At 42.6% G+C, this 23,554-nt stretch overlaps 1 protein-coding gene across 1 annotated transcript in view; it reads left to right on the forward strand.

Moving 5' to 3' along the window:
- The window catches only part of RASEF (RAS and EF-hand domain containing), an 81,504-nt gene that overhangs the window by 12,847 nt on the left and 45,103 nt on the right, over positions 1–23,554 (forward strand). The window contains exons 2-3 of the mRNA XM_047754717.1: positions 20,937–21,083; positions 22,701–22,791. Of these exons, the coding sequence (XP_047610673.1) occupies positions 20,937–21,083; positions 22,701–22,791 (238 nt within the window). The remainder of the gene's footprint in view (positions 1–20,936; positions 21,084–22,700; positions 22,792–23,554) is intronic.

Consider the following 23,554-nt stretch of genomic DNA (forward strand, 5'->3'; position numbering starts at 1 on the left):
TTCTTTTCCTCCTCAGGGATCTGTTGGCATAACATGTACTTCAGTCTGGCAGCTGTGATTAGGGGATGTTAATGAAGGAATTACAGTGTACGCATTTCTGCTCTAACACAGTGTGTGCATCCAGAGAAACCTAATGTCTGGCGGCACACGCAGGACATGTGGGTGGGAAAGTAGGATGGGGTTCATCTCTCCTTATCTGTACAGCTTTGCAACTAGAATACTCAAGAAGCCAGTAACAATCCAAATAGATATTAACACACACACGTTAGAGTCGTGTTAGATGCTTAATAGACAAAAACATACAGCAGCCAGAATGCCAGTAAGAATAAACAATAGATGTTTTCAACAATGAGAATATAGGATTTGACAGTTTATCTTTTTCAGGTGAAGGTAACTTGACAAAGGTATTTGGGTTGTGGCTGCCAAGTTATGGGGCCAAAGACAAAATGCACAAAGACAAAGTGTGTGAACAGTCTGTGCCAAGAGGTAGACCCCAGGGAGTGGGCACCATATCCAACACTGTTCACTTGCAGCTGGCTGCCTTCAGCTGCAGCAAAGGGCTTGCATTTGGTGGCTGTTACTTGGACTCAGAGCATGCTGGGAATGCAACTTCATCTCTTGACCTGGGGACAAGCTCATTGATGCTTTAGGAAGATGGCGGTGTGTCCGAGCCATCATCGTCGTCTTGAGTATAGATTCAAGCTTTTGCTCGAGGCTAAAGCAAAGAACAGAGCCAGAAATGTTAGGTTGCTTCTGTGAGTCCAGATCCAGAAGTTTCATATAGGCCTAAACAGATAATGCCTTGCCTCTCTCCTAAAAGATTACAGTGAACAAGCTGTCTTCAGGCTGATAAAAACCCATCCACTGAAGTCCACTGGTCTATTAGGTTGTTACAATCCTAATGAATCCTGGCCAGATTTTAAATGTGACATTATAGGTGAACACCTGGGCCCTTAAAAGTGATCTATTTGGTTGAATGTCATTTCAAATTAAAGTTCTTATTCAGCAACTGAGTAGGAATTCACTTCTTATTGAATTCAATTTATGCAACTAAGTTGAATAATCTTACTCAACTCTTCGAAGCAGTGAAGCTGGTACATTTGTTCATGTGAGTAACCCCAGGCATGATATAAGCCATTGTGTTAGGGTTCTCCAGAGGAATAGAGTCAGTAGGATTGTGGGGGCGGGGGGGAGAGAGAGAGTCAGAAACGGAAGAGAGAATAGAGGCAGGAGAGGGAGTGATTTAATTTAAGGGACTGGCTCATGCGGTTGTGGAGTCTGGCAAACCTAGTCTGCAGGGTGGGCCGGCAGGCTGGAGACACAGGAAAGTGTTGAAATAGCAGTTTGGGCTAAAGATAGTGGGCTGGCCCAAGTCCCTCTCCCTTGGGGATGGTCAGTCTTCATTTAAAGATCTTCAGCTCATGGGAGGAGGCCTGCCCATGTTACAGAGGGTAGACTGCTTGGCTCAGAGTCTAACTGATGGAAGTGTTAACCTCATGTGCTAGAGACCTTCCCAGCAACCTCCACACACGTATGCCCAAATATTGGAGCTTTGCGGCCTGGCCAAGTTCACCCATAAAGTTAAACATCTCAGCTACTAAAAAAAAAGTTTTTCAGGTACTGTTTTTGAGATTCTCTATGTTATGGGAATTCATTTTGGAGAGATCAGAGAGCATTTTTTAAAATTGCTTCTAGCTTATAAAATATACACCAGAAAATTTTCAATTATTTATCTGAAGCTGGAAAGATCCCTCTGCATGTGTCATATTCCCCCTGTACCTCTTCCAAATGCCTAAGCACTTGAAAACCACATACCTAGTTTCTGCGGTGGCTTGAAAGTTATTAACCTTTATCTGCCATGAAAATGCTTGCCCTCCCCTGAGAGGACCCCCCCCCCCACCTCGCCCCCGCACTGAGAGAAGAGGGCTTACTTAGCATGGGTCTACTGCTTCATTCTCACCCTCCAACCTAACTCTTCAGAATCTCTGCAGCTCCACACTGAGCCCCTCATGGAAGAGACGTCTTGGATTTTAGCAGCCTCAAGCCACCCGGCAGACCACGTCAGCACTTGATGTTGCTGTACTTCCCCAGGCAGACTACCTGCCTGCTCGCTTCCTTCCTTCCCTCCCTCCTCCACCCTCTCGCCCTCCATTCCTTCTGCAAATGCTGTGGGCAAGGCACTATGGCAAGCCGTCCAAAGGTGACATTTTAATGAGAAATAGTGCAACTCTCCCAGTGTAGGAACAGGTTCTTACTTTACTGTCCCTGACTTACTCAGTATTTGTCCCTGAGTTGGTAGTTGTTAACAGGGATGCAATGAGAGGGACAGGAAAGCCCAGAATGTTCCACCAGATAAGGGCCTTAAAACTCAGCCATTAACAAAAAAGCTGTGAGTTCACGCTCATGTTCCTGGCTCAAAGCACTATTCAGCTCTCAGGAGCTCGACAGACACTGGTTTTAAATCATGTCCTTTCTCAAGCTCTGTAGCTCAAGGCCTCAGACCAGCAACAGTGGCCACACCTGGGAGCTTTTCTAGAAATGCAGACTCCAGGGTCCCGTCTGTTCTCCCCCTTCCCCCCTGCCCCCACGCCCCCGCCAGCTGAAGCATCTGCATTTTCACAAGATCCTTGGGAGATTGGTGCAGGTCTTAAACTCTGCTAGGAGATGTAAAGTGAGGGTGTGGGATGTGGCCACATCAGGTCAGGGGTAACTTTTTTTTTTTTTAAGGTTCAGGGATTTCTCATCTATTGGGTTAATAGAAAATTGGGTTGTATTAAAATTTTTTATTATAGTTGATTTACAGTGTTCTGTCAATTTCTGCTGTACAGCATAGTGATCCAGTCATACATATCTATACATTCTTTTTCTCACATTATCCTCCATCATGTTCCATCACAAGTGACTAGATATAGTTGTCTGTGCTATACAGTGGGATCTCCTTGCTTATCCACTCCAAATGCAATAGTTTGCATCTACTAACCCCAAACTCCCAGTCCATCCCACTCCCTCCCCTTCCCCCTTGGCAACACAAGTCTGTTCTCCATGTCCATGAGTTTGTTTCTTTTCTGTAGATAGGTTCACTTGTGCCATATGTTAGATTCCAGATATAAGCAATATCATATGGTATTTGTCTTTCTGACTTCACTTAGTATGAAAGTCTCTAGTTCCATCCACGTTGCTGCTGATGGCATTATTTTGTTCTTCTTATGGCTGGGTAATATTCCATTGTGTACATATACACCACATCTTCTTAATCCATTCATCTGTCAATGGACATTTAGGTTGTTTCCATGTCTTGGCTATTGTGAATAGTGTTGCAATGAACATAGGGGAGCATGTATCTTTTTGAATTATAGTTTTGTCCAGATATACGCCCGGGAGTGGGATTGCTGGATTGTATGGTAGTTCTATATTCAGTTTTGTGAGGAATCTCCATACTGTTTTCCATGGTGGTTGTACCAATGTACAGTCCCACTAACAGTACAGGAGGCTCCCTTTTCTCCCCACCCTCTCCAGCATTTGTTATTTGTTGACTTGTTAATGATGGCCATTCATTGATGGCCAGTATGAGGTGGCACCTCATTGTAGTTTTGATTTGCATGTCAATAATTAGTGATGTTGAGCATTTTTTTAAGGTGCCTTTTGGCTCTCTGTATATCTTCTTCGGAGAAATGTCTAGGTTTTTTGCCCATTTTTCAATAGCATTGTTGGTTTTTTTGCTGTTGAGTTGTATAAGTTGTTTGTATATTTTGGAGATTAAGCCCTTGTTGGTTGATTGTTTGAAACTAGAAAAGCCCCAGAAAGAATGTGGAACTGAGGTAGAAAAGATAAACAGGAGGAGTTCCCGTCGTGGCGCAGTGGTTAACGAATCTGACTGGGAACCATGAGGTTGCGGGTTTGATCCCTGGCCTTGCTCAGCAGGTTAAGGATCCGTCATTGCTGTGAGCTGTGGTGTAGGTCGCAGACGTGGCTCGGATCCCTTGTTGCTGTGGCTCTGGTGTAGGCCAGCAGCTACAGCTCCGATTAGACCCCTAGCCTGGCAACCTCCATATGCCACAGGAAGCGGCCCTAGAAAAGGCAAAAAGACAAAAAAAAAAAGAAGAAGAAGAAGAAAAAAGAAAAGATAAACACGACACATTTTGCCTTGGGTTGCCTCTGAACTTGAAATCTGAATTGTGAAGTGTTTGTTCGTAATTGAATTTACCATGAAGATAAGGCATTTATACTTCGTCAGGTATGTTGTGTGATATTGTGTGAATGTATTCTTCAGAGACAAACACACCTGCAGAAAAGGCCACAGAGCTTGGTGTACAGCTTGCCGACTCTTAACACATGGAGCTCTTGCATATTCAGCATCCAGTCAGGAAAGAGCAAGTTACCTAGAAGCTGCCTCCTGATCACGACAGCCCCTCCCTGCCCCCCAGGCATGCTCTCTCACGTGTTTTTCTCCTTATGGCGTGGTTTTGTCTTCTTGAACCAACATTATGCTTTTGAGCTTGTGGTTGTAGATCTGTTGTTTCCTTCTCCGTAGAGTATTCACTGTGTGAAGATATCACAATTCATGTGTCCATTTTATTATTCATGGCTATCTGGATCATTTCCACTTTGTGACTTTTACTTATCCTGCTGCAATGGGCAGCCCGGCCCATATCTCTGGGTGAGCCTGTGGACTCACTTGGTGCCTTGCTTTTAGTGACAATTTGCAAAATAACTTCAGCTTTCCTTGCTGTCTCAGCATCATCATTATAAAGTTGAGTTTCATCCTGGACTGTGCCGTAGTGATATCCCCAGGATTTGTGTGGATGGTAGTTCAGCTCCACTTTTTGAGTTCCTGTGTGCATTTTCTGTCCTGGCTGTCAGGCTGCCAAGTTACAATTTCCTATTGCCAGTTCCTCCTTCCTTCCTGGGTCCCTTTGTTTGCTGAAGACTCAGAAAGAAAAATGATCAGATATACTAGAATTGCATTTTAAATCCCGCTTTTGAATTCAGGTTATTTCTGTGCCAAGGAAGGGTGTCTCACAGGCTGCTGTTGATTCTTTATTTTTTATTAAAACATAGGTGATTTACAATGTTGTGCTAATTTCTGCTGTACAGCAAAATGACTTATACACATAAATACATTCTTTTTTTTTTTTTTTACATTCCTTTCCATTATGTTCATTCTTTCGTGACATTCAGTCTTCTTTTGGATTCTTCATGGTGCCCAATGACTGGAGTGCTGCTGTCATTTTGAAATTATTATTGCTATTATTTGCGATTTTAGTCCTTTTCCGTTTTTATTTATATTTTCATTCCTTTCCCCCTTTTGTTCGTTTTCAAAGTTCCCCAAAGTAGACATGGTAGTTCTCAATTATCTCTATAGAAATGATGCCATTTAGAAAGGTAAGCACAGACATGGACTTATGAATGCATGTGAGAAGTAGGTGTCTAGCTGAGAGCAGGTGTGGTGTTATACTGAGATGAATTCATAAGAGTCTGGCAAGATAAGGGCTTGCAACTGGGTCTTGAGCCCCCAACCCAATAGTTGGACATTGAAATTATTTTCAATGCTCTTTTTTTTTTTTTTTCAATCCTGGGGAAATGCTACGAAAACTGCATGGAGGTGAACAGATTCTACTGCTTTGCAGGTTCCCCTTGTCCACTCAGGCAGATTATTGTGATAGCTTTTTACAGCTTCTTCTTTAGTTCCATTTGCACTGAAGGCACCATTCGGCATTTATTTCCATTTTGTTTAGTAGCTTTTAAGCCAGTTGTACTGCCCATGAGGGACGTTATCCATGTGGGGGAGAGAGGGCAGTTCATACCTCGGGGAACCAGAACTGGAAACCAGGGAAGAATAAAGGTTTGGGATGAAAAATGTAAGCCGAGAGCACTATAAATGCACAGCTGGCTGGAACTGCTTTTTCCTTATCTGATGATCCATTGAATTAAGATGATGGCTGAATTAAGAGAAGACCGGTTTTCCTTTTCTTGGCTCTCCAGAGAGGTTGAGGTCAGATTCCTTCAGGAGATAGTGTTTGCACATCGGAAGGTTGTCAGCTCTTTTAGTGGGCTGTGGCTGTGGGAGCACAAAAGTGGACTCATTTTCAGGCAGGGCAGTGAATCCTGGTCGAATGTGAAAAAGTCACATTTTAATAGGATTTTTGGCTACCTTCTTTTTTAAATCTCATTCCAGAAAAATCACCCTCTGGTTCTTCAGAAGATCAAATGAAAAAGTAATTAAACTTTTCTGCAGGTTGCTGGGAAGACAGTGAAGTGCAAAGTGGGTGAGCAGGGGACTGTATCTCAGGAAGCTTCTATCATGTGGAAAATATACCCCAGGCATCATTGAATGAGACCAAGAACTTCTCAAAGGGTTTTAACTATTGAAATATCAACATTGAAAATGTCAACAACATTTTATTTTAAAGGGGAAATGTGTTCAAGAAAATTTGTAAGCAAATCTCTGCAGCCAAGTTTGCATATTAAGTTTGATATTTTGGGGTTCACCTCTGTATAAAACAGACTGGAAAACCATTATTGGTTTATCTCTGTGTTTGATGGTTAGGTAGCAAGGTAGATAGGAAAAAATCAATGATTCTTTAAAAGTAGATTACAAAATTCTGTGATTTTTTTATTCAGTCACTAAACAAATACTACACCGATACACATGGTTTTAAGGTAGTTTAAAGATGTCAGAGAAAAAGAAATTCTCATTTAATTACATGACTTTCAGAGTAAATTCTTGTGACATTTGAGAAAGGCTTTTAAGAAGGCCAGAGCAGGTTGTGTAGAATCTCCAGCAGATTTTCTTGCTAGTATCATATATACTCAAGCATAAGGTTAAGATTTAACTGTCGAAGAAAAGGCGACTCTAGCTTATGCACTAAACAGCTATCTTTCCGTGATACCAATAATCATTTAAAGTTAAATGCCAATCATTCAGTACTAGTAGGTGTCCAGTGTATATTAAATACAAATCCAAGAAATACTTTTGCTGCTGAGTAAACAGAGAGAATGCACTTATATCCCAGAATATGTTAATTTTAGGAGAGAAAATGAGCTCTTTACTGGTACTCATGATTCTGTGGTATATTGAGAAGTACATTGGGAGATTTTTTTAGGAAGACAAGCAAATCCCTGTCTTCTCTAGAAGCTGGTGATGGGTTATCTGTGTAAGGCAAGATTTTGAGTCTGTGTTGATTTCCACAAAATCATGCAATTTAGTTTGTGTTTTTGGAACTCACACATATATAAAATACTTATAACCTTGAACGTAAGTATTATTTTGATAAAAACGCATCCTAGTTGATTATTGAAACGTATTTAGGATTCACAACACAACATTACTGGAGCCATTCAGCCAGAGTTCCAATTTCAGCATCCTCAACCCCAAAAACACAAATCTGAGGTGGAAGAAAACAAAGGGGCCTCTGCCTATCGGAAATATTAGTTACAAATCCCTGTAAGACAGTTTCTCCAGTTGACAATTTTCGACTCTTTTCAGCTTTCTTACATAGCAAATGTTGGGCACTTCCCCTGTTGGAAACAGTGGGAAGGGAGAAGTAGGTAAATAAACAGAGGAGATGAGAGCCCTTGAAGAGGTTGGAGAGGAGGGTGTGCCTCTGCCTGTTGATTTGAGGTGCAGTCTGGTGTGCTTTCTAGAACACACTGCTGTCTCACTGTGTCCTAAGGGGACTGACCCTTTGCAGCTTGGCCATCGGATTCCCCAGAGTTTGTCTCCTTCCTGACCCTGTGCCCTGCTCGTCTGCTCCCTCCTCACCACTGTCGGCTTTACCCTCCCCGAGGGAGGCAGAGTCCTTCGCCTGCCCCTTCTTTAGCAAAGCTCACCTTCTCCACGTCTTCTCCCACTGTGTCCTCCTTCCCCAGCCTCTGGCCTCATTTGTTCATTAATGCAGGACCTCGTTGCCCATCCGATCTCTGGGTGCTGCAAGGGCTATGGAGACTTAATAGGGTAACTGGAAAGATAAAGCATCCACAGAAAACTTGGTACACAGAGATTCGGCTTCAAAATGTGGCAAGGGAAGGATTTCTTGTGCTTGAATTAGGGCAGGCTTCATGGAAGAGGTGACTTTTGGGAGAGGCTTGATTGGCGTGCAGGATTTGATTTCTAGGTGGAAACTAGAACAAGTTTCCGGTTTAATCAGAGAGCGATATTAAAACATACTTTGAGGGAGTTCCCGTCTTGGCGCAGTGGTTAACGAATCCGACTAGGAACCATGAGGTTGCGGGTTCGGTCCCTGCCCTTGCTCAGTGGGTTAACGATCCGGCGTTGCCGTGAGCTGTGGTGTAGGTTGCAGATGTAGCTCAGATCCCATGTTGCTGTGGCTCTGGCATAGGCCGGCGGCTACAGCTCCAATTAGACCCCTAGCCTGGGAACCTCCACATGCTGCAGGAGCGGCCCAAGAAATAGCAAAAAGACAAATATATATATATACTTTTAGGGAGAGAGATAAAGCTGTTTCCCAACTCTTTCCAGTCTCAAAAAATGAAAAGAAAAAATAAAAAGTTAAAGGATGAGATGATGTGAAATCAACCAAAGTAGCATATTTTTCTCCTTTGTTGAAAATTGATGTCATGTGTTGGGTATAGAAAATATTTGAGGACAATGAACACCTGAGTGGTTAGAAGATGAGAAGGTTGAAGGAAATAAGACAGGAAAGTAAAGTGGACATAGAATTAATTCTCCAAACCAGAATTTTCTTGTGAATAAAATGAGAGGAACTAATATACTTAAAATTATCTAATATTTTATTATCTTACAAATTGCTTTTATCATATATGTGGTCTCACAAAATAGTTCTCTTTTTAAAGTTTTTAAAAATAAATAAAAAACAGTTATTTCGAAAATATATTTAAGGAATTCCCGTCGTGGCGCAGCGGAAAAAAATCCGGCTATGAACCGTGAGGTTTCGGGTTCGATCCCTGGCCTCGCTCAGTGCGTTAAGGATCCGGCTTTGCTGTGAGCTGTGGTGTAGGCTGGCAGCTGTAGCTCTGATTAGACCCCTAGCCTGGGAACCTCCATATGCCGCAGGTGCAGCCCTAAAAGGCAAAAAAATAAAATAAATTTAAAAGTTTATGTACACTAGCACAAAGAAAAATCTTTATATCAGTTATATGAACATTTAAAATTGCATAAGCAGAATGGTTTCGGAATATATTTATGTATTTTAATCAGTTACTTATTTCTATCTATCTCTAATACTTTTCTAAAGAATATATCTGTTTTCAGTGTGGTCTTATTATGCTTCCCCCCCTCCCCCATAAAATTGCTCGTAATCTTCTTTAGAGTTACATTTTATGACTATAAAATTTGAAATTGTTGACATCAGCAATTGACTTCTCTATAGGTCATATTTTTAATTAAGAAAATTATTCTCTGTATAAGGGCTGAAGAGCACTTCAGGAACAAATTCTGTGACAAGCTTAGAGCGAATTCTACTCAATAGAACATATTCTCAATTTTTTTTTGGTGTTGATATGTGTAAATATTGACTTCTGTATATTTCAGCCCATGATCATCTCAGGTTCTCTTTTTGCCTCCCTCCAAAGTACTTTCTTGGACAAATACTGATAGGTTACTTAGCTTTTACAAGACAAGACTTATCCAATAAATTGTCTCCATTTATAACTCCTATGACTGTTTTGTCATACTTAGATGCTTTTTATGGCTGTATCCATGGCACATGGAAGTTTGCAAGCCAGGGATTGAATCTAAGCCGCATGCGACTTATGCCATAGCTGTGGCAACCCTGGATCCTTTAACCCTGTGCACCCCAGCCAGGGAGCGAACCTGCATCTCCACAGTGACCTAGGCTGCTGCAGTCGGATTCCTAACCCACTGCACCACAGTAGGAACGCCAACAAGCTTATTTTTAATAAACCTATTTTTTTTAAAAGAATGTTTCTAGGTTTACAGAAAAAATGTGAAGAGAACACAGAGAGCTCCCACATAACCTGCACCCACCCTCCCCCATTATTAACACCTTGCATTGGTGTAGTACTTTTTGTAAAATTAATGAAATGATATTGATCAATTATTAGTAGATAAAGTCCATACTTTATTCAGATTTCCTCAGTTTTCCCCTAATATCCTTTTTTACTCCACCATTCCATCCAGGACACTGCATTATACTTAGTTGTCGTGTCCTTAGGCTCCTCTTGGCTGTAACAGTTAACTATTTCAAGCAACTTACATGTTTATCATCAACTTTCTTGAGGAAAGGAAATTGATACTTAACTTCCTATTAAGCATGCACCTTTGCCTTGAGTTCATTGTTGCTTATAGGGTTTATTATAAAATATAAAAACGTTATTGGAGTTCCTGGCTAAGTGGTTGACGAATCCAACTAGAATCCATGAGGATGAGGGTTCAATCCCTGGCCTTGCTCAATGGGTTAAGGATCCGGTATTGCCATGAGCTGTGGTGTAGGTCACAGACGCGGCTCAGATTCTGCATTGCTGTGGCTGTGGCGTAGGCTGGCAGCTGCAGCTCCAGTTCAACCCCTAGCCTGGGAACCTCCACATGCTGCAGGTGTGGCCCTCAAAAGCAAAAATAAAAAATAAATTAAAAAATAAAAGCATTATCATTCCAATAAAATAACCAGTTATACATCTAAACCTACTAAAAATGGTTAAACCTCAGTAGCAAGAACATTCTGGTTACTTCCTAGTGCTCTGTGGCAGGACTCTCCAACTTCTTTTTTCTGCACTTATTTCACATACACTGTGCCCTTAACTTCCTAATATCCCATTGATGTGGCCGAAAGGTTGCCTAGCAGTGCTGTGCATCTGTAGGTATCGGCACAACTGGCGGTTCTCCAGGTGGCCCGCAGAGCAAGCCGCCTCTGTCTTTCTCCGCCACTGTTGAGATCCGTAGGAGTTATCTGTCTCCAGCTTCTCTTGTCCAAGCTTAATTTGTTTTATCAGTGAGTATTCCTGTTTCCTGCTCCTGAAAGGAAAGTCTTAGCGACATTGTGTCTGCAAAGAGTCAGGAAAGGAGAGATGGGTTTATCACTGATTGTCTTCTGATTTAGCCACACTTTAATGAGAAGTCTTTTCACTGCACGGATGTCTCACAAGCTACTAAGTGAACGCTGGAGGTAAAAAGTGCACATCCACCAACTTACCCTGGCGTATTTTAATGCAGCTGTTACTGACTTTGATGCCTAGTTAGTACACAGTTTCATGACAGTTACTGTTAATGCAACTTTTCGATTACAGAAAAGGGAAAATTCTAGATAAATGCTAATGTGGACAGGATACAGGAAAATAAGTTTACACTGGAATTGTTCCTGGCAAATCTGGAAAGCTGACAGATGTGGTCTAAAGGGAAAATTTTGCATAGAAACTGATGTGGCACTCTTTATTTTCTCCCCAACCCCCCCCCTTCTAACATATAGTTGATATACAATGTTGTGTCAATTTCTGCGGTACAGAAAAGAGACTTAGTTATACACATATAAACATTCTTTTTTTTTTTTTTAATATTCCTTTCCATTACGTCTATCCCAGGAGGTCAGACATAGTTCCCTGTGCTATATAACAGGTCCTTGTTGTCTGTCCATTCTAAATGTAACAGTTTGCATCTACCAACCCAGACTCCCAATCCATCCCACTCCCTCTCCCTTCTCCTTTGGCAACCACAGGTCTATTCTCTATGTCTGTGAATCTGTTTCTGTTCTATAGATAGGTTCATTTGTGCCATATTTTAGTTTCCACATATGTGATATCATGTGGTATTTGTCTTTCTCTTTCTGACTTAACTTCGCTTAGTATGAGACTCTCGTCACATCCATGTTGCTGCAAATGGCATTATTTCATTCTTTTTTATGGCTGAGTAGTATTCCATTGTATTTATGTACCATATCTTAATCCAGTCCTCTGTCAATGGACATTTAGCTTGCTTCCAAGGCTTAGCTTGTGAATAGTGCTGCAATGAACTCTGGCCCAACTCCTATCTTTCTTGTCAAAGTAGAAATGAATTTTCAGTCGAAAACAACTCTAATACACCAATTGCACTAACATTACTAGATTATGCCTACATTTAAATTGCTCTGCATTTAAGTTGATAGGAGAGAAATATCAGTAGAATGAAGTGCATTATAAGGTAAGTACTTTGAAAGAAAGAGGCCCATATTCAGACATAGACCTGTCTACATATATAACACACTGATAATGTGATGTCCATAAACAAAAAAATTTGATATGGCCCCAGGGACAAGATGTGAGCGAAGGCTTGTTTTCCTGGTTACAGAAAGGTTAGTCCACGTTGACTCATCCCCATTCCTGTGATCAGGCCTTACGCTAAGAGACTATAACAGGGAACAAAGTAAGGCCCATTTGGTCCTTGGCCTGACTGTAAATAAAGTTTTCTTGGAGTATGACCAAGCTCATTCATTGCTTATTGTCTATGGCTGCTTTCACGCTACAATGACAGAGTTGAGAAATGGCAATAGAGATATGGTAAATATTTTATATCTGGTGCTTTACAGAAGCACCAGACTGTAAGCTTTGCATGACCTCAGGTGTGACCCAGTTCTCATTTTTCCGTTTCCCCTGCACTGGCCCCATAAGACAACATTTCTATCCATTGGGCTTCCATACCACATGGCTTTCTTCCTTTCAGCCCTTTTCTAGAACACAACATAGAAGCAGGCAGGTGATGACCACTACTTCTAACTCACCTGGATAAAGGGAGTCAAGAGGAATAAAAGATCCTAACATTGGCTAACATGTATCTATTAGCTACAGTGTCCTCACCCAGTTGTATGTGATCTGGTAGGGTTAATCCTCACGCTTTGTGGTAGGTTCTAGCACATACTGTATAACCCTTTGTGGCTGAAGAAACTGGAGCTCAAGAGGTTAAGTGTCATGAAGCCCTGGGTCAGGAAGCTGGGATGTGCTGAGGAAGCATTTGAATTTAGCCAGCCAGGTACGCTTACGCCTTGCTGTTCCTCCCTGACTTCAGATGCCTTCAGCTGTTTCAGGTGTGTGTCCCTAAACCTCCAGCATGGTGTCTCTTGCTGGATCCATTGTCATCCCTCCATTGGGAAAACAACCAGCAGCAAAATTTCAGTGATTTTAAATAGAAAACAATTTGCAATCCGAAATGTTTCTAGACTTTCAAGAAATCTGGTTAACACACTCATCTTTCAGGAAGTTTCCATTTTAAAACCCTTTGGTGAGTTCCCTTCGTGGCACAGTGGTTAACGAATCTGACTAGGAACCATGAGGTTTCAGGTTCGATCCCTGGCCTTGCTCAGTGGGTTAAGGATCCGGTGTTGCCGCAAGCTGTGGTGTAGATCGTACATATGGCTCGGATCCCGAGTTGCTATGGCGTAGGCCGGTGGCTACCGCTCTGATTAGACCCCTAGCTGGGAACCTCCATATGCTGAGGGAGAGGCCCTAGAAAAGGCAAAAACAAACAAATAAATAAATAAATAACCCTTTGGGGTGGGATGGACTGGGAATCTGGGGTTAATAGATGCAAACTATTGCCTTTGGAATGGATAAGCAATGAGATCCTGCTCTGTAGCACTGGGAACTATATCTAGTCACTTGTGATAGAGCATGAGGGAGGATAATGTGAGAAAAAGAATGTATGGATATGTATGTGTGACTGGGTCACTTTGCTGTACAGTAGAAAATTGACAGAACACTGTAAACTAAAAATAAAATAAAACCCTTTGGGGAACGTTCCCCCAGTAAGCACTTAGGCAAGTTAATCGAGGAGGAATTTTACCTGCAGGAGATGTCCACAGGCAGGGGGCCCTAGATGAAGCACTGGTGGTTGAATACCTGGACCAGATCATCCTCTGACTCAGAAGCAGCAAAGCAGCTGAGAAAAGCCCAGGCCACCGGACCAGTTGTCTCTCCCAGTCTGTGGGCTGGCTCGACCAGGTTGAATAGGCCATTGTTTGTTTTCTCTAGAAGGGAGAGCCACATTACCATGCTGTAACTGAGCCGCTCAAGAGCCAAACCCTTGGTGAGAACAGAGACGGGAATCATTTGCAGTCACAGTTGGGGCAAGGCTGTTAGTGGGCAGAGGCACATCCTGTCTGGAAAGCAAGCCTTGAACTTCCGGAAGAGAATTAATGCTGCCCTGTTCTAACAGCACGGCTGGATTTGGCTGTGCAAATTTATTTTTCAGTTAGTTGGGAGTTATTCTGGAAGGATGTGTTCTCTGTAAGGAAAGTACATTTTGAAATCATTTTCCACTTAACTTGTGTGGGGGAAAGAGGCTAAGCCTTTCCTCTCAACTGACTCAGTGACAGTTTGATTGGTTCCATATGAGGAGATTTAGAAAGATCAGCTAGTGTCACCTTAGTGGGAATATATTTATCATTCTTATTCTCAAAGAGAAACTATCAGATTTTTTTGAAAGTCTATTTTTAGAGAATTTTTAAGTTCACAGGAAAGTTAGGAAGGTACAGAAATTTGCCATACACCCCCTGCCCCCATAGAGGCACAGCCTCTCCCCTTCTCAACAACCCCCACCAGAGTGGTACATTTGCTACAATTGATGAACCTATGTTTATACGTCATTACCCCTCAAATTCCTTATTTTACATTAGGGTTCACGCTTAATGATGTGCATTCTGTGGATTTGGACAAATCTGTAATGACATGCATCCATCACTGTAGTGTCATACAAAGTATTTTCACTTTCTGGGTTTCCCTTGCAGTGCAGCGGAAATGAATCAGACTAGTAACCATGAGGTTGCCAGTTCAGTCCCTGGTCCCCCTCAGTGGGTTAAGGATCTGGCATGGCCATGATAGGTCACAGGCGCGGCTTGGATCCTATGTTGCTGTGGCTGTGGTGTAGGCCAGCAGCTGTAGCTCCAATTCAACCCTTAGCCTGGGAACCTCCATATGCCGCAGGGGTGGCCCTACAAAGCAAAAATAAAAGAGAGGTGAGAGAGTGGACTGGGTTGAAAAAAAAAAATTGTTCACCTGCTCAGTGCTGTCAGAGCATCTTGTACTTAAGCTTCAAGAATGAGCCTCATGAGGGCAGGAACTCAGTCTCTTTCTTAGCATTTTACTTCTGGGCTCTAACATGACACTCTTTGGATTGCATGGATAGTTCCTCTCCCTGGCTCAGGTGCTAGGGTCACAACGTCAATTTTCGTACAGCTGTCCCTAGGGTAGAATGATGTAGAGACATTGGCATTGAATACTGTTTGCTTTTGTCCACAGGAAGCCACGTCAGGTTTTAGACTGGTATGACTTATGGTTTGAATAAATAGGTTAGCGCTCCATTTCATTGCTTAAAGCAGCCAGACTGGAATCTGAAGGCCAGTTTTCTGACCGCCTTTACTGGGTCACTGTGTTTCTTAGCCTGGAGTGGTGTTGTCTGCATTTGACTGTTTCCCAGGAGTGTCCCGAGACCAGAGGCGTCCAGGCATTCTAAATACTGGCCTTACTACGTTACAGATACATCAACAGAGAGAAATATGTGTGCTTCTAAGTAAAATGTTAATCCCTAGAAAATGTGTGGCCTTTAAATTTTTTGACCCATCTTAACTATACCTGTTTTTTGCTCCTAAGTTCATATCATTTCCCTCTCAGCTTCAATGGGAATATTTGAAGTTTACAATGTTATTTCCTAGGGATCATTTTAAAATTTTAAATTGTGAATTTTTCATCAGTATTTTGCCATCATCCCTGTCTTTCATACAAATTGTCTTGTAATTTATCAAGCAAGAAGATGAAAAGGCTCAGATTATAAACATCTAAAACCCATTGGTAAGCTAGGGTGCTTTTTTCCTCTGGTTGCATTTCATTTGCTCTCTTTTCCTTCGCACAGGAATGAGAATGTTTTTTGTGTGAGTGGCTCTCTCCACGCAGAAGCAGAGGCTGTCTTTTGTCTGGCTGACTAATGCCTATGACCTGACGTTGATCTTTACCTTGTATTTGTCCAGTACACCTGTCAACAGGTCTACACGGTGTTTGTGAATCCAAGCATACTGGCCTCAGATGAGGCCCTGGACTTAATGAATTAAGCGACAAGGCTCGGAGCCTTGTCAGTGCCTTTCTCAGCGCCCAGAGGCGCCACCCTGGGTCAGGGCCAGAGGAAAACAGAGTGGAGTGTGCAGCGTTATACAGTCTGCTTGTTTAACCTTTGACGTCAGGAGCGAGGACACTGGGGCAGGCCGATGGCTCCTGCCCTCTCAGGAGCAGAACAAAAGACTGTCTTGGTGCCAAGTAATGGCACCCAGTCTCTTGAGCTGACAAATCCATAGGTGTTTAGCTTCCTGCACAGGGCACCGCGTTTTAATCTTACATAGAGGGACCAGGTTTTTTATTTTGTTAGGATAAAGTGTTTTTCATTTTGGTTTTGTTCTTTGCATCAGGTGTAAAAAAGTCACCATGTGCATTATATTGTTCTCCAGTGGCACAGGTATGGACTACGTGAAGCAAGCAGACAAAAGGAGAGGGCGGTGGGAGTGTGCCTCTGTGTACAGAAGCGCTTTCCCCAGACAGCTTTAGGGAAATAAAAATTTATAAGATTATCTCGTTTTCATCCCAGTCATACCTTCATTCTTTAAAGGAATCCCTTTGTGATGTAGGTGGTCCTTAGAGTAATGATACCTACCCTGCCCTAAAATGATTTTCAAAAAATCTTGAAACATCAGATTTTCTTAAATAGAGGCATACGCCTGGGACCCCTGGGACCCAGATGAGCCTTTACTTGCATAAAGAGTTACTTCTTCCCTGGAGAGCTGATGCTGGAACCAGATGGGCTGAGTCGGAATCCTGGCTCTGATACCAGGGTGATACTTACCTCTCTCTACCTCAGTTTCCTATGCGGTAAATAGGATACTAGCAATGCCTTCTTCATAGTGTTGTCACAGGGATTAGGAGAATAGTACATGTAAATTATGAGATCACTGCCAGGACTGTATATATCAGATGCTTAATACAATGAGATCCTGCTGTACAGCTCTGGGAACTCTATCTAGTCACTTATGATGGAGCAGGATAATGTGAGAAAAAGAATGTATATGTTTGTGTGACTGGGTCACCTTGCTGTGCAGTAGAAAATTGACAGAGCACTGTAAACCAGTGGAAAAAATAAAAACCATTTTAAAAATTAAAAAAAAAGATGCTTAATAAATGCCTGCTTCAGCATATAAATGCTTCAGAATAATCTTTTGTTCCCTTGAAAGAGAGTGGATTGGTGGCAATAAAGACCTATCTTGGTTGTAGAAGTTTTATTGCTTGGTTAGTATGAAACTATCAAGGAAGGAAGGAAGTCATTTAATCTGGATGATGATGATTAAAAAAACAAAAATAGGAAACCATAACACCAACTTTTAAAGTTCAGGCTGACTGTTAAAAGAATGTCCAAGTCTTAGGCTTTGCAAAATACAGACTTACCTCTTTCTCACGTGTCGGGAAGATTGATGCAATGAGGCAGCCTTCCTGAGCAGTTTCCCGCCGTGTGGTGATTCAGACACGTTTCATCACCTGGCTTTGCCATACTGGAATTTTTCACTTCAGCCAGGAGGAAGGGAGAAGAGGGGAGGCAGAGAAGGAGAGGGGGAGGGAATGGGGGAGGGGAAGAGGTGGATGAGAGAGGGATAATGAGAATGAATATGAGCTCAGGATTTTACAGAGGATTTGGGGAGCCACGCATGGAAGTGGCAGACATCCTTTCTATGCCCATCCCATGGGCCACAGCTACTCACGGGCCTCCAACCTACCTCTGGGGTCTGGGGAGTCAGTTCTCCCCTGCGTGCCTTATAATAAGAAGCAGAAAGATGACTATCCAGCAAGTCTCTGATGCAACATTTAACCATATAACATATTTCCTGCTAGTGGCAGACAGTTTCTATAATTAATATATTTGTACACTTCACTGTAAACTATTCCTAAAACTCTTTATAATGCACAGGACCCAAGAAAAAATTTTTTTCTTTTTTTTTCTTTTTAGGGCCACACCTGCAGCATATGGAGGTTCCTAGCCTAGGGGTCAAATCAGAGCTGTAGCTGCTAGCCTGCACCATAGCCACAGCAACGCTGGATCCTTAACCCCCTGAGCAAGGCCAGGGATTGAACCTGCATCCCCGTGCCACAATGGGAACTCCCAAGAATTTGCAACCATTATGTTTCTTTCTTATTTTAGAAATTTTCAGAAATTCAGGGAATCTGCTCAGACATATACTTCTGAACATTTTATTGCTGTATAATTAGCCAAGAAACAGGGACTCTAGGTGACGGTATCTAAATGGCCATCCTTGGCAGACAAGCAGGTTCCCATTAGCAGGAAAGTTTTATGCTCTGTATACTGCTGGAGGTCAGTAAATGATAAAAGGCAAAGAAATTAATGATTCTGGAGTTCCTGTCATGGCTCAGTGGAAAGAAATCTGACTAGTATCCATGAGGATGCAGGTTCAATCCCTGGCCTCACTCAGTGGGTTAAGGATCCAGCATTGCTGTGAGCTGTGGTATAGGTTGCAAGTGCAGCTCGGATCTGGTGTTGCTGTGGCTGTGGAGTCTGGCAGCTGTAGCTCCAATTTGACCCCTAGCCTGGGAACCTCCATATGTCATGGGTATGGCCCTAAAAAGACTAAAAAAAAAAAAAAAGAAAGAAAGAAAGAAAGAATTAGTGATTCTGCTGTGCATGGAAATGACATGAGACAATCTTAGAGGTTTTTTTTAATTATTGATCTTTTAAAAACATGGTTCACTATTGCAGCCAGTATTTGTACTCTGTTCCAGTGCAAGGAACAATGGCAACTTTCTGTGTGTTTTTTTATTGCCATGGCAGGTAGCAGCTTGATATGGGATCTCAGTTCCCATACCAGGGATTAAACCTGGGCTGCAGTGGTGAAAGCACCAAGTCCTAACCACTAGACCACCAGGGAACTCACTTCTGTGTGACTTACAACTTGCCATAAGTGTATGAACAATATTGCACTTGAGCAGTTCTTTTGAATCATAACTGACCTCTGCACACATCGAGCAGCTTCTTTTTAAGAGCAAATCTGGGAGAGTTTATAACTCCACAGACACACCTCAGGGCCATGCTTAACTAAGGTTCAGGTTAATATATACCTGACATTTGCAGTATTTCTCAGTTCTGTGGAATGATTTTGATTCCTGTTTCTTCTGCCAAGGTTCAGATGTTTTACACAACTGGGAAGCAATATCATGTAATGGTTGACCATGTGGTCTGCAGCATGAGACTGAATTTAAATCCCAGCTCTGCCACCCAGTAACTGTGTAACCTTGGAAACTTTCACTGTTTGTCATGGTTGCCTAGGTCTGTCCTTTCTTTCTTTTTTTTTTTTTGCCTTTTTAAGGCCTCACGCACAGCATATGGAAGTTCCCAGGCTGGATGTCTAGTATGAGCTGTAGCTGCGAGCCACAGCCACAGCAACATGGGATCTGAGCCGCATCTGCAACCTACACCACAGCTCACCGCAACACTGAATCCTTAACCCACTGAGCAAGGCCAGGGATCGAACTTGCATCCTCATGGATGCTAGTCAGATTTGTTTCCAGTGAGCCTCAACAGGAACTCCTATCTAGTATTTCTGATAACAAACATCAGCTTTGGTGGCTTAAACAACAGAAATTTATTTGCCCACAATTCCAGAGGCTAGAAGTCTTGAGGTCAAAATCTTGGCAGGGTTGGAGGTGAGAGGCCTGTATCCCTGTCTTGCCAATGGCCATCTTGTTGTGTCTTCCCTCTACCTCACTAAGCACATCAGCTCCCAGACTTGAGCCACGGGTACCACTAGCCTCACTGTGGTAAACTAGCATTCCTAGTTTTTCTTTTGAGATGACTCTGACATATTTGTCTTTTAGTGAATGTTGATAATAAGTATGAGGGTTGTCACAAATATATATGAAATGATTTTAACTGCTCTAAAATAATAGGTATATGCACTTATGATCATAAAGCCTGAAATATGTCTTATGGTTTGGTGGAACATGGTTTAATGTTACCTAGCCTTTTTTCTACAAGTCTGTTTACGTTGCTATTAAAAAAAAAAAAAAAAAAAGAGGAGTTCCCATCGTAGCTCAGTGGTTAACGAATCCAACTAAGAACCATGAGGTTACAGGTTTGATACCTGGCCTCATTCAGTGGGTTAAGGATCCAGCGTTGCCATCAGCTGTGATGTAGGTCACAGCCGAGGCTCAGATCTGGCGTTGCTGTGGTGTAGGCCAGCGGCTGCAACTCTGATTAGACCCCTAGCCTGGGAACCTCCATATGCCGCAGGTGTGGCCATAGAAAAGGCAAAAAGACACACACGTGCACACACAAAAAAGGAATAAACAGCAGTGACCAAAAAAATACCTTCCCTATCAACCCTTCCCTATGCATGTCCACTGCCCTCACAGGCCTTTATCTTCTAATATCAGATGATCACATTATACAATTTTTAAAAATCACTTTGTACAACCTGTGTGTGTGTGTGTGTGTGTGTGTTTCTTTTCAGAGCCACACCTGCAGCATATGGAAGTTCCCAGGCTAGGAGTAGAATCTGAGCTTCAGCTGCCGGCCACAGCCACAGCCATGCCAGGTCTTAGCTTCATCTGCAGCCTACACTGTAGCTCACAGCAAGGTTGGATCCTTAATCCACTAAGCAAGGCCAGGGACGGAACCCTTATCTTCATGGATACTAGTCAGGTTCATAACCCACTGAGCCACAACAAGAGCTCCTGCAGTTTTTGTCAGTCTTAACAAATCTGGGGCCAGTGGGGGGCAGGGTGGCAGGAATGAAGTTCTGTTCTGTTGTAAATAAAAAGAAGAAGAACAGTGCAGTAGCATCTCTGACTGCTCTCTTCCCTCCATGCCGGTCCTTCTGTTATTGTTGCTTTTTCCTTCCTGGTTTCTTAAGTGTCTCTTTCCTAACAGAATTCTGAAATTTTGCCTTTTTATATTTTACTTGGTTTAATTTAATTTCGATTATTTTTGGCAGGAAAGAGCAAGTCAGTACCTTGTATCAAAACATCAACCTTGTGGAGCCAAGACTGATTCAGCCATATGAACACGTTATAAAGAACTTTATCCGTGAGATCAAACTTCAGAGCACAGAGATGGAAAACCTGGCTGTTGCAGTGAAGAGGTACTGACATCCTAGTGGCAGAAGGGGCCCTTTTACTGGCTCTCTGACCGAGTGGCTCATAGATGGAACTGCATTATCACATTACAATAAGGGGGACTTGCTGAACCTGAGGAATTTGAGTCAGGAGATACTGTGTAGGGTCAGCCAGCAGTCCTTCAGCGGGTCACCATGAACCAATCATATAAACCTTTCAAGGTCTGTGATTCCATACAGAACAGTTCAAAGAGATTTGTTCCCTTATATCCAGTCCCTTGAGAATACAGGAAATGCTTTCATCCAGAGAGGCAGGCAGGCAGGCTCTGTTGGAAGCCTGGCCTTGTCACTGACAGGAGAGTGACTTTGGACAGGTTGCTTTTTCTCCCTGAGTCTCAGCTTCTGCATCTGCAAAATGAGGCTGTAAAAAAAAAATCCACATCCTCCCGGGGGGTGGGGGGACAGCAATGTCTCCATACTAGACATTTGCTAAATAAAATTATCCGGAACCTTTCTCAATGAAATATTCCCATTTCTAACATTTTGACAAATCAATATGTTCTGTCTCCATAGGAATGTGGTTTATTGATTATATTAATAAAAGAAACAGGAATTTTCTTGGGAAAAGAGTAGGGGAGTTCCCATCGTGACTCAGCAGAAATGAATGCGACTAGCATCCAGGAGGATGCACGTTCGACCCCTGGCCTTGCTCAGCAGCAAAATTTCAGTGATTTTAAATAGAAAACAATTTGCAATCCGAAATGTTTCTAGACTTTCAAGAAATCTGGTTAACACACTTGTCTTTCAGGAAGTTTCCATTTTAAAACCCTTTGGTGAGTTCCCGTAGTGGCGCAGTAGTTAACGAATCTGACTAGGAACCATGAGGTTTCAGGTTCGATCCCTGGCCTTGCTCAGTGGGTTAAGGATCCAGTGTTGCTGTGAGCTGTCATGTAAGTCGCAGATGCGGCTTGGATCCCACATTGCTGTGGCTGTGGTGTAGGCCAGCAGCTACAGCTCCGATTCTGCCCTAGCCTGGGAACTTCCATATGCCATGGGTGCAACCCTAAAAAGACAAAAATAAATAAACATTCTTGAACTTGAGGGAACTAATTCGAAATCATTTTTGAGATCTCTTTTTTCCTTCTAACTATAGCATATAGTATTGTATGTTTCATGTAATAAAATTTCAAAATTACATCTAATCATCTCATTGCCATGGAGCTCTTTTCTTTTTCTTTTTTTTTTTTTTTTTTTTTTGTCTTGGGTTGTAGTTCAGTCATGGCAGCAAAATATATTTTCAGAATTTGAGAGCCCCCCAGCGATTTGGTATCATTCTCTGTTCTTCATCACCATCTACTTTCATACCATTTAATCTACTCTCTTCCACTTATATCATATCTAGTTTTCATGTCCCTTTACACCCAACTGGTCAAACCTCATTTTATTTACCAATCTCATTTTATTATGGGGAAAGAATGGGGAATATTATTTTCAATGGTATGTTTCTCCTCATCTCCAAAATAGCTTGAAGTAGATGGGGTCAGAGTTTTGGTTTTTTTGTGTTTTTTTTTGTTGTTGTTTTTTTTTCTTCATGGTATAAGGCCAAGAGTGTAATGAAACAATGTGCATCCTCTTGAATTTCAGAGCCCAGGACAAGGCAGCCATGCAGTTGAGTGAACTGGAAGAGGAAATGGATCAGCGGATTCAGGCTGCAGAACACAAGACACGCAAAGACGTGAGTTTGTGCGATCAGCCCGTCCAGGCGACAGAGCCTCAGAGCACCTTTGATGGTTGGGCACTGGGCATCCTCTGGGTGCAGCAAGTCCAGGCTCCCACAGGCATCTTCAGCAAAGGCATTTTTAGTGGTGGTGGTTTGGGGGAGGTAGAGAGAGAGTCAAAGTAATCACAGTGTCTACATTCAGGTGGCCGCAAGCACAGGAAAGAAACAGCATATGTGCTAGACAGGCTGCTTCAGGTTGGCAGGCCAGGGGCCTCTTTGAAGAGGGGACAGGAGAGCTGAGGCCTGAAGGAGAAGGCAGAGGCCGCCTTCATAGAGGAGGAAAGCCCCTCTACTCTCAATATCGCTGTCGCGCTGCCCACGTCCACTGCTACCTTAAATCTAGAGTACAGCAAAGTTAAAATGCTTTCTGTGGAGTTCCTGCTGTGGTTCAGCAGGTTAAGGACTCAGTGTTGTCTCTTTGAGGATGCAGGTTCCATGCCTGGCCTCGTTCAGTGGGTTAAGGATCCCGCATTGCCATGAGCCTGGGTGTAGGTCACAGATGTGGCTCGGATGTGGCGTTGCTGTGGCTGTGGAACGACAGCCCCTAGCCTGGGAACCACCATATGTCTCGGGTGCAGCCCTAAAAAGACAAAAAGAAAAAGAAAACTTTGGTGTTTTACAGGGGAGTGTGCTTTTCATCCTAAGTAATAGGAACTTTCCTACTTGAAAACTGGATGATTTCCATAGGAGAAATAATTACCTTTTTTCCTTCTAAAAT

This window comes from Phacochoerus africanus, chromosome 12 (genome assembly GCF_016906955.1).
Source record: "Phacochoerus africanus isolate WHEZ1 chromosome 12, ROS_Pafr_v1, whole genome shotgun sequence".
Classification (NCBI taxonomy): domain Eukaryota; kingdom Metazoa; phylum Chordata; class Mammalia; order Artiodactyla; family Suidae; genus Phacochoerus; species Phacochoerus africanus.